At 41.2% G+C, this 11,808-nt stretch overlaps 1 protein-coding gene across 1 annotated transcript in view; it reads left to right on the top strand.

Annotated features, from left to right (window-relative positions):
- Positions 1–89: 89 nt before the first annotated feature.
- The window catches only part of Hook3 (hook microtubule tethering protein 3), an 87,093-nt gene continuing 75,374 nt past the window's right edge, over positions 90–11,808 (top strand). The window contains exons 1-2 of the mRNA XM_051169903.1: positions 90–401; positions 8,304–8,389. Coding sequence (XP_051025860.1) covers positions 345–401; positions 8,304–8,389 — 143 coding nt within the window. The 5' untranslated portion in view covers positions 90–344. The remainder of the gene's footprint in view (positions 402–8,303; positions 8,390–11,808) is intronic.

Genomic DNA, 11,808 nt, shown 5'->3' with positions numbered 1-11,808 from the left:
CAGTGGACCGGCGTCGGGCGCGCGCCTGTAGGGGCGGGGCGGACCTAGCGCGAGCGTGCGCAGTGGTACTTGGGCCCCTCGGCTCGCGCCGGGCTGCGCTCGCGCAGGAGGGCGTGGGCTGGCAGCGTCTGGCGCGCGCAGGGGAACGCGCGGCCCCGAGCAAGGGAAGGAGGGGCTGGTGACAGTGCGGAGCGACTGCCAGCGTCCGCGCCCCGGGAGCGGCCGGACGGAAGAGAAGGCTCGCCAGACGCCGGTCGGCTGCCCGACCCTTCGGACTCAACCCCGAGCCGAGCGGCCGCAGCTTCTGGTCGGTTGGGGGGAGGCGCTGCGGCCACCCCGGGAAGATGTTTAACGTGGAGTCTGTGGAGCGGGTGGAGCTGTGCGAGAGCCTGCTCACTTGGGTACGTGGTGGGCAGCGGGCCGGTGGGAAAACTCCGCAACCTTTCGGGGACACCGGTGCTCGCCCCGGGGGGCGAGCGCCCAGGACGACCTGCCGTCACATCCGGGGCTTGAGACGGGCGGAGCTGAGGAGCCGGTGCGGGCCGCGTCTACACCCGCGGCCGGGTCAGGGTCAGCAGGGAGCGGCCGGGCTCCGGCAGGCTGGGCCCAGGGTCCAGGAGGAACTTGTCCGGCCTGAGATGTTGGCTGCTGTCCGAGAGGAAACCTGCCCGGTGGGGGCTAATGATGGGGTGCAAGCGACACTGTAATTAGGACTGTTTGCCTTGATGAGGCGCTGGCGTTTCGCTCCCAAGCTCCCAGCGACCCAAAGCGTCGGTTCTGCCTGGGTGCCCGGTAGAGGCACTCGGGACCCCTGATTACGATGCCGCTCGCCTTTGTTGTAATGTTCAGCCAGGATGGAGCGTAGCCCCTTGAGGGATGGAGCCCTGCCCACTGGAACATTGGAGGGTGGGTAGACAAAACATGAAGAATCGCACAGAGGCAGACCATTTGAAATTCGAGATGCATTTTGATTGTTATGAAGTGAAAGGTACTTATAAAAGGAATCAAGGATTAAAAAAAATTTTTTTAATGGAAGGATTTAGGGATTTAGTAATGGAACTGAAAACACATTTTTAAAGCAGCGTGAGATTCCAATTTGGAATTGATAAGGGTTAAGGTTATCGTATTTTAAAGTAAATATGCTGGATTTTAATGTCAATATTCATGGCTTAAGTAGCCCTTTTCAGTAGCTGGACAGTTACTCGTGTTTGTTTCTGTTTTTCATACGGTGGTGGAGGTGGGTACAGGCATATGCAAAAACCATGGGATAAAACCAAGTGTCCCATTGGGAACATTAGCTTTACTTACTGCTAAAAAAACGTTAAATGTTCTTTTTAGAAGAACACGGATACATTTACAGAGCTTACTGTGACAGGTGTTAATTCTGTTTGCATATTGAGGGAGATGGTGGGAATCAAGCCTCTTGCATTGTAAGGGAAGGCTCTACCACTAAGCTTTTCATCTCCCTCTTTTATTCACTTTAAAGGTAAACTGCAAATAGCAAAAGAAATTCTGTTGAACAGTGAGTGTCTTAGGTTAGAGGTCCAGATCTCTGAAAGCTAGCTCCCACTGTTCTGTGCAGGGCCACTGCTGAGAAGTGGAGAACAGTTAACGTAGGTTGATTGTAATAGAAGTAAAATCTAAAGATGTGTGTGCGTCTGAAGTAGGATCTTGCTATGAAGTCCATTTTGGCCTCAAACTATGATCTTGAATTTGTAGCAGCCTTCCTGCCTCAGCTTCCTAAGTGCTAGGAATTATAAAAGCCTGCATCACTGCACTGAGCTTGGAAGTTTTTTTATAATCTCGAGTATGTGGTGGATCTGATCGTGTCCTTTGAAACATAGACTTTATACAATGTAGAGCTTTATGGTTCGGTTTTGTATTAGACCGCTCGTTGGAAGTAATGCATAGGTAGTTAATGTACTCTAAAAACAAGAAGGCAAGCCTCACCCTCGTAATTCAGGTGGAGAGTGGTGTTAGGCTGCACCGTGTAGCTAAGCCTCTGCCAAGTTTCAAAATGTTATTTAAGCCAGGAAGATTTGAAAAGATGGAAAACGGTTTTTAGGCCCAGTCGATATATAACAAGCAAGCTCAGCAGAACGTGCTTAAAAATTATCCCTTAGCTCCTCTTCCTACCCCCTGAATGTATTCCTGCTTGGTGGTGGTGAGGAGCTATGCTATAACTTCTGTCAGTCCCTTTAAAAAAAAAAAATGTGTCCTGTGTGGGACTGTGATGTGTGCATATAGGCACAGTTGTCACCACCTGCGTATGGAGGTCAGGAGTCAACTGTTTTTGGAGTTGGTGCCTTTCCATGTTTTCCAAGCAGCAAACGCAGGTCTCAAGTCACTAGACTGGTGTGGTAAGCACACTTACCCACTGAGCCATTTCAACAGCCTGTTTGTTTGTTTGTTTGTTTGTTTTGTTTGTTTTTTAACAATGATCACTTTATTTTTTTAAGAATTTTATTTATTTGTGTGTGGGGGTGCTATGCACAAATGTCTCACAACCCTTTTGTGGAGGGCATTGAATAACTTGGAGTCAGTTCTCTCTTACTATTTTTTATTTAGTCAAAATTTTAAAAACTTTTTTATTTGAGAAGTTCATGTATGTGCTAATGTGTTTTGATCAGAATTACTCCTCCCCTCCAACTCCTCCACCATTGTACCACCATTTGTCCCTTCCATGTTCATACTTTTTTTTTTTTTTAACCTACGGTATCCATGTAGTGCTGCCAGTATATGTGTGGGTAAAGGACCATCTACTGGAGTGGGGATACCCTGCTAGGGACTGCACCCCTGAGGGAAACAGACCGACTCCCCTCCAGCAGCTGTCAACTGCCAGTAGCTTCTCGGCAATTCTTAGTCTAGAATTTTGGCTACCTTGATCTTGTGCAGGTCTTGGGCATACAGCCAACAGCACAGCCATTGTGAGTTCTCATATCAAGAAAGCACTTTTTTGCAGCAGTTCTCCCCAGCTGCTTCTTCTGCAATAATCTCTTGAGTCTTAGGAGGAAGGGCTGTGATATAGATGTCCCACTTAGGGTTGAACACTCCACAGTCTCTTGTTCTCTGCACTCTGACCATCCGTGAGTCTCCATATTAAATGTCCTGTACTACAGAAATAAGCTTCTCTGATGAGGGTTGGGAGCTTCACTATTCAATGGGTGTAAAGGTAAGTAGAAGTCTATTTAGCAAAGTTAACAATAGGTTCTCCCCTAGAGGCTATAACCTACTCAGCATGTGTTCCTGGCCCAGTAACAATGCAAAGCATGAATTTCGGCTTCTGGAGTATGCCTTAGATCTAGTCAGAAAGTAATTGCTTACTCCCAAAACACTGATGCCACTATTACACCAGTGGGCATATGTTTGCCGGTCCATTTGTCATTGTAGCTCCCATGGTTCACAGCTGAGTTAATTGGTTTCTCTCCCAGCAGCCTGCAAAGTACCATCATGCTGGATGAAAGCTAGCCAGTAGGGATACCAGCTTGATTTCTCCTTGTCCTATGGTTTAAGAATATGGTCTCTTTAGCAGGGTCTTACTTCCAGTGACAATAGCCTGTGTTGGTTTTTTCTTTGTTTGTTTGTTGTTTTAGCCTGTATTGTTTTATGGGTCCCATGGGATCCCCATGACTAGTAGCTCAAAGAGGGGTAACCCAGTCTGGTGCTGCCCAAGCCCAGTTTCTTGAACTCCGTATGAATTATGATGAAAAAGATTGCACTTTCCCAGGTCTTAGTAATTAACTGTTTTGTAGTGCTGAGGGCTAAAGCTGGAGCTTCGTGTTTGTACTGTGCAGCAGAGCTGGAACACAAGAGAGATAGCTCCACAGTTAGGAGCATTTGTTGCCCTAGCAGAAGACCCTGATTTGGTTCCTAGAACCCACACCATAGCTCAAAACCATCCACAGCCCCTATTCCAAGGGGTTTGATCCCTGTTCTAACTCCATGGGCACCGGGCATGCATATGTATCATATACGTATATGCAGGCAAACACACACATAGTATACTTAGTTTTAAAACATATTACTTATTTGGGAGCCTATGGAATGCAACTAGTATTTAGAATCCCTCTCATTCTGTTTTCCCTCCTTTGCCCAACTCCTACGAACAGATTTGAACCTCTAATGAGAGAATAAAGAAATTTCTGAAGTACAAAGGTTTAAAAGCACTTGGGGGGGGCGGTGCTGGGAAGTCTGAGAAACATGGTGGTTGCTGGCTCCAGCAGTGGCTTTCAGACATTTTCATTGATCAAAATCACTTGGTTATCAAACCAGTTTAGTAGGCTCTGGGGCTAGAGTTTCTAGGTCTGGGACAGGATCTGAGATTTGCATTTCTGACATGTTCCCAGGCAATGTATTCTTACTAACCTCATGACAGCATTTGAGAACCATTGCTTTAGAGCAGAGCTTTAAGCTTACTGTATTTGATAATTTGTTAGGGGCACTGTTCTGTGCATTTTAGGGTATTTAGTGGAAGCATTGCTCTCCTCTGTTCACAAGATAATAGCACTTACCTTGCTATTGCAGACTCTCCTAGGAAGCAGAATCCCCCCTGGTGGAGAAGCACTGCCTAGAGTCACTGATCCCATGCCTTACTCTTCTGATGCTTTTGCTGGGGGGGGGGCTGTGATGTCTTCTCAGAGCTTCTTGAAATAACAAGAAAGGTTGTGACCTTTCAGGTAGAAATCCTGCTTTAACACAGTAAATGCGGTTATCTCTCTCTTTTACTATAGCACTATCCTGAAGTATCACAACTTGGACCAGATAGGTTGATAAGTTTATTTCTTAACTGAGAACACTGTCAGTTCTGAAAACAGAGGTGAATGTTCTCAAGTTCTCATAAGTACATGTGTACCCGAGGGGATAAAACAGAAAATAATTGTTTAGAAGCTCCATTTTAAAAATAAAAATGAAAATTTAGCTCTGAATTCTGAGAGAGGGGAGTGGAAGTGGGGGCAACTGGCTCACCAAATAGTGTTAAGTTACTCCTTCATTAGAATTCTGTCCTCTGGGCTAAGCTCGTAGCCCAGTTTGCAGAGTATTTGTCTAGCTTGTATTAGCAATGTGTAACCAGTGTGGTGGTGCACATCTGTAATCTCAGCAGTTCACCTCTGACCTCTCATTCTCCCAGTGCAGAAGTGGAGGCGAGAGGAATGGGGAGTTTCAGGTCATCCTTGTCTTTAATAGTGAGTTTCGGGCCATCCTCAGATACATAAAACTCTGTCCCACAATAAAATAAATAAATGAAATAGAACTATTTATTGAGTTGTTTCTTCTGATGACCAGGGGCAGTTTTCTAATCCAGAGCAGGAATGTAGCTCAGTACTAGAACATGTGCTTTGCATCCATGTGGTAACTCACAGCTATCTGTAACTCCGGTTGTAGAGATGTGATGGTCCCTAAGAGCACTGTATGCATAGACATTCATGTGTGCAAAATATTCCTACACATTAGAAAAAGAATAAAAGACTGTCAGAACTTTAAAAGAGGTGGGGGGTATATCTCAGTACAGTTTTTACCTAGCATGTGCAAGGCTCTGGGATCATTCCTCAGCCACACACATACACATACACACACACAGAGAGACAGAGACAGAGAGACAGAGAAAGAGAGATAGACAGAGAGAAAGACAGAGACAGAAAGACAGACAGACAGACGGACAGACATAGATATTTTTTGGAACACAGGGCCTTGTCCATGCAAGGCAAGTGTTCTAGTATTGAGCTAAAATCTCAACATAGGGATTATGATTGATTTTTTGAAGCTAAGAAATATGTCTCCAAAATGAAAACTTCCCAGATGACTTAATGCACACCTAGGTTTGGAAACCAATAATATTAATACCCTTCCAATCTTTATCTGGAAAAAACTGATACTAAAAGGACGAGGTAAAATATCCCAGGTTATGTGATAAATTAGAAGTAAAATGAGGGATTAGAATTTATTCATTGCATTCCAAGCATTATTCATTGAGCATAATCCTCCTTTTTTCCATATATAAACCTACAAAAAGAGATTGATTTTAAATGTGCCGTTAAATTAGCACCTATAATATGAAGACGGGTGCCCTTTTTTTTTTTTTTTTAACTTAATAGTGTGGAGGCAGTTGCAGACAGAATAAAGTTTAAAATCAGACCTGAGATGATACTCACGTGCTTTATTCATTTTCTGGTACCCTCCTCCCATGGAGTCTCACTATATTTCAGGGCTGGCATTGAATTTAGAGTCTTCTTGCCTCAGCCTCCTCAGTAATTGGACTAAAAGTATATGCTACCATATGCCTGGCTTATTTGCTCATTTTTTAAAAATCAAAACTCTATGTATTTAAGTTAGGACCTTATGTCCCAAATTCTTATCTGATTAAAAACTACTTTGTACATGGACCTATGACACAATTCTCTCAGCCTCTGCTGCCATAACCATTAATACCCGGAAGACTCCTGCCCTATATAGAATAGAAAGGTATAGCTGTACTGCTAATAGTTTTCCCTTTCAGCACTTAGGAGTATAGGCAGGAGAATCAGGAGTTCGAGGTCACCATGACCTCCGATACAGAATGAGTTGGAGGGCAACCTGGGCTACATGAGACCCTGACTTTTATGGATAATATGGTACAGAGAAGCAGATATTCACCCATTTTTAGTAACAGTAAGTTGCTTCATGATTTATTTGTCAATGTGTGTTTTAAAAAAAAAAAAAAACTTTAAAGTAAATATACACTTTAACCTGGCATTTTTTTTCCTAAGCCAATAATGAAAAAAATAGGTGGTCACCTGGGTGTCACCTCAGTGTTTCTGTTGTTGCCATCTATTTTAGCCTTGTCAGTGTTACAGACTGCTACTGCAGCCTTTCCTGCCTCTTTTCCTCCAGTGTTCCTTCATGTTACATCCAGTTTGGTGTATGCAGCTCAGGTCTCACTTTCTTGTTAGAAATCGTTTACTTACAAACTACCATTGCTCTTAGGATAACTCAAGTGTGGCTTACCGAGGCTTGCCTAATGATGCTTCTTTCTTTAGTCCTGCGTTCACAGTTTTCTATTCCTCTACTCCGTTTCTTCCTATACTGTCCACTAGCCATACCAGCCTCCTCTTCATCCCCACGACATACCATCTTCTCAGCTGAAATCTTGTTCATACATTCCACCATGCTTTCACCAAAGTAAAAGATCAGTGCCAGGATGGCCTCTGTCTATCCTCAGGATTTATCCCCTTTTAAATCCAGGTTGGACTACTGGCTGTCATTGTTGGCTGCACTTCTTTTTCCTTTTGGGGGCTCAGGTGGCCTTGAATCCCTGAGCTTCTGCCTCCACCTTCCAAGTGCTGGAATTACAGGCGTGTGCCCCTAGGCCTTGCATGAGTTCGTTTCTCACGGTTCTCTTAACTAATACAAAGTCAGTTGTGATTCAGTATGTATTTGAAATTGAAGTGATTGAAATGGGTGGTAATCAGAGGATAGGAATTCTATATCCATATAAAGGTGTTTTTGTCTTTGAGTACCAGAAACCTGGCTAGGTTTAAGTAACAAATTTATTCTACACAATAGAGATTCCATAATTTCAAGTTCAGTGGTTCAAGTCTATCTCAAAAATTAGTTCTTTGTATCCCTCCTCTCTGTCTTGCATTGCCAATTACATAGCCCTTAAGACTTATTTCAGGGCTGGTGAGATAGCTTAATCAATAAAGACGCATGTCACCAAGCCTCATGACCTGAGTTCAGTCCCTTGGACCCACATGGTAGAAGGAGAGATCCAACTCCCACACTGACCATCATGTGCATGCTGTGGCACAAACACGTGAGTACACACATGAACACACACACACGTACACGAACGCATGCAATAATAAATAAATAATAAATTGTTCCCTTAAGTTGTTAGGATTCTAATAGTAATTGATGCAACACAAAAGTTCACACTAATAAGAAATTGACTCTGCTCTCCAACAAATATCTCTTTGGCCCACACTGTCCTTGCCCCTTTTATTCTTGAGTCAGCCATCACTGGGAGAGGCACTGAAGGATCATCATCTTCTGTCGTCTGTGGGTGGTATGATGAGAAATCAGCCAATGTCTACCACAGTTTCTCCTTTACCTAGATAGGAAGAAATTTATGGTTATCTTTTATATTTTTTTATTTCAGACCCCAAGATGAGATAATCACACACATTTAAAAACCTTAAAAATCTTTTTTAAAACTTTCCTCTAATTCAAGTAATTTATTCAGATTACGTCTCAATAGTTATCCCCTCACTTGTATCTTCCCATTCCCCCCTTAATAGAGTTAATCATTAGATTTTTTTTTCCTTCAGATCCAGACCTTTAATGTGGATACACCATGCCAGACCGTGGAAGATTTAACAAATGGGGTTGTGATGTCCCAGGTTCTTCAAAAGATGTAAGAATAAATTTTTTGTCTTTATGTATGGTCTTATGTATAAACCTTTCTTAGACTGAGAAAAATTTTAAAAGTTAAAGTGTGAAAGTTGGTTTTCTTTCACTGACAAAATCAGGTAATCAATTCAAAACACAAGTTTGTTTTAGTTTACATTTTGGGGTGTGCTGGGAGCATTGGCAGAAGAAACACCTTCCCTCACAGCAGTCAAGAAGCAAGTGATGGGCTGGAGAGATGGCTTGGTGGTTAAGAGCACTTGTTGCTCCACATGGTACACATACATACATTAAAGCAAAAATATTAATATGATGAAATAAAGTAAATTTAAAAAGAAGAGGCAAACAGGTTGTGGTAGAGGCTATAAGAAGTTTCAAGAGTGAGCCCTCAGTAAGCTTACTTCCTCTTAAGTAGGCTTTATTTCATAAAAGCCACTAACTCTCAACAGTCACAAACAAGGACCAAAACTTTACATACACCTTTGAGGATCATTTCAGATAAACTGCAAAATGTTTGCATAAACTTGAGTTGCGCAAGCGATTTTTGATGGCATGCACGTACTTACTCAATATAAATTGGTTGCAAGTAGTTGTTACCCTCTCCTAGGTTGATGACCAGATTTTGCCATTATAGGACAACCTGAGAATCCTGCCTCTCACAAAATACCACTGTAATCTTAACACTGAGATCTCTGACTACCAGTGTGATATAGCGATTGCCATATAGTCTACCTTCCCTTAATTTTTGTTTTATCCTCTGAACGATGTAATACCATCTTATTTCCGTATTTGATTGTTTATGACGGCCTCTGTCCCTGGGAACACACAGTCCAAGTTTGTTAAGTTTATGAAGAGCCAGGAAGCTTGTTTTTCTTTCTTGCATCCTAGCAACTAAGAAAATGCTTGATTTGTTTTTTTTTTTTTTTTAATTGAGCTGTAACCTCTCTGATTAACTCTTCTGTTGTATTGTTACTTGTATATATATCTTCAGGGCTGAGCATTTGATATTAGATAACCAGTTTGTATATAACACATTTTCTTTATGCAAGGTTGGCTCTATAAACTTAGCTATTTTGAATATTGCTCTAATAAACATTGATGTAGGACTCTCTCTATGTGATGTGTTGATATGAGTTCTTTGGGTAAATCCCTAGGCTAATACAGCTGGTCATATGGGAGATCTATTTTTAGTTATTTGAGAAACCTAATTTTTTTTTTTTACAATTTTTTTCTTTCTTTCTAAAAAGTTTTTAATTTTTAAATTTTTTTAATTTTTAATTTTATTAAATATTTTACATATACATTTATATTATTACGCATATATACAATAAACTAAAGCAAGAAGAACCACAAAACAATCAGTAATTATATAAATGTTACATTTGTAGTGTTTTGGCTATTTATATTTGGCAGCCTTGAAAAAAAAATCTTCCCTATCTTGGTACATCTAAAATTCTGACTATAAATCAATGTATATGATATATTGTCATTATCAACTTAAAATATCTATCTAGACCTAAAAACATCTTAACCCCTAAACAACTAAGCTTAATTGTAAAACTGAACTATCTGGTCTTCAACCCCATCAGAGACATTGAGAAAGAATAAAATTAATTACCTGAGTATATAGGGAGTGCAGGTTGGCAGCTTCCCAAATGAGAAGATAACACAGTTTGCTGCCTGAACAAGTCACCAAAATTCTCTATAACTTTGAGCATCTTCAGCCTTTTGACCCAATATATCTGACAGGCGTATTTGTGAGGCATGAACTATTGAGAACTTGCTTACTGTGTCTTGGCAGAGTTTGGTCGTCAACTCTGCCTGCCTCCAAGCTTGCCCAGTGGCTGGTTTGCCTCATTTGAAGCCATCTCCATAAAGGCAGAATTCTGTCTGTGGTAGAAATGAGAACATTTTGCCCAGTGGCTGGTTTGCTACATTTGAAGCCATCTCCATAAGGAGGTTCTTTGATGCTCATTATCTTCTTTGAGGTAGGCTGGAGGTTGCCAGGTGTTAACCTGTCTCATTGTAAATGTATCTTTGAAATAATTAAAACCTCTTGATATGCCATATTCTGCATGTCTCTGACATTTTTGAAGACCTTATCTAACTATTTTATCTTTCTATAGAATCCTATCTATATGTTACACCTAGAATGTATATTCTTGTGATAAAAATAGACTAGTAATTGATATGACCATGATTTGATCAACTAACATGTGTAACTTACTTATCCTAAGCAGCCGGCAATAGCACTTTCAAAGTATTGGAGAACCCTGATTTTAACAGTGACTGTACTGGTTTACCTGCCAGCAATGTGTAAGGGGGCCCTTTTGTCCACATTCTTGCCAGCATTTGTTATTTTTCTTTTTTTTAAGGTATATTTATGCATGTCAATGTGTATGTGAGTACTAAAGGAAGCTAGAAGCAGGCACCAGCTTCTTTGGAGCTGGAGTTACAGGTTTAACTCCACATCCACCTGATATGGATGCTGGAATGCAAATTCTGGGCCTCTGATAAAGCTGGAAATGCTCTCAACTGTTGAACCATTGCACCAGCCTGTTGTTTGTTTGTTTGTTTGTTTTGGGGGGTTTTAAAACTCTTTTCAACAAAATTTTACTTTTAAATTACAAAGCCTGCTAGATATTCTAATAAATTCATTATTTTTTCCTCAGAATGAAGATACTTCTATGACATTAAAAAATTAACAACTGTATACATCTCTCACAATTTTAATAATTTGTGTGTATGTGTGTGTGTGTACATACACTGCATGCTACCTATACACTGTGGTGCATGTGTGGAGATCAGAGGGCAATTTTGGGGAGTCTCTTGTCTCCTTCCTTCCACCTTGGGATCTGGGGATTTAACTCTAGCCATCAGGCTTTCTTCTACAGCAAATGCTTTTACTCGCTGATCCAGCTCATTGGCCCTCCCACATTTTTTTAAGTGTTAAAAAGATAATATTAAATAGCTGCCTTAAGTAAAATTAAACCTTTATAATGTAAAAGGAAACCACTTCTAGTGTAACAATCTAAGTATGAGTGTATTACATGATCATACTTAAAGTACAGCTTTTCAACTTTGTGTTTACATTGGTTTGTTTAAAAACAAAACCATAAAGTCGTACCTGTCTTCAGCTTCTAGTACATTAGTAGCATACTGTGTTTTCTTTGGCACATCACACACCCACGTCTTCCTTATGAAAGTCTCTAATGGTAGCCTGTGGTTGCCAAAGTGGAAGCTATTTTGTTGTTTGACGGTCTAAGAACTAGCTTGGCAAGAAGACATTCCTTGTTTTTACAAAACATGAAATATAGAACGTTGAGCTCTGCCCAGCTACCTAAGGGATTATTTCAAGATCAGAATGGTTTTTCTTTTTCTATTCAAACCATGAGTTATTTTACACAAATTCCAGTAGAGACAACC

This window comes from Acomys russatus, chromosome 27 (assembly GCF_903995435.1).
Source record: "Acomys russatus chromosome 27, mAcoRus1.1, whole genome shotgun sequence".
Lineage (NCBI taxonomy): Eukaryota > Metazoa > Chordata > Mammalia > Rodentia > Muridae > Acomys > Acomys russatus.
Note: the sequence above shows the minus strand (reverse complement) of the source record. Positions and strands in the feature narration are given on the sequence as shown.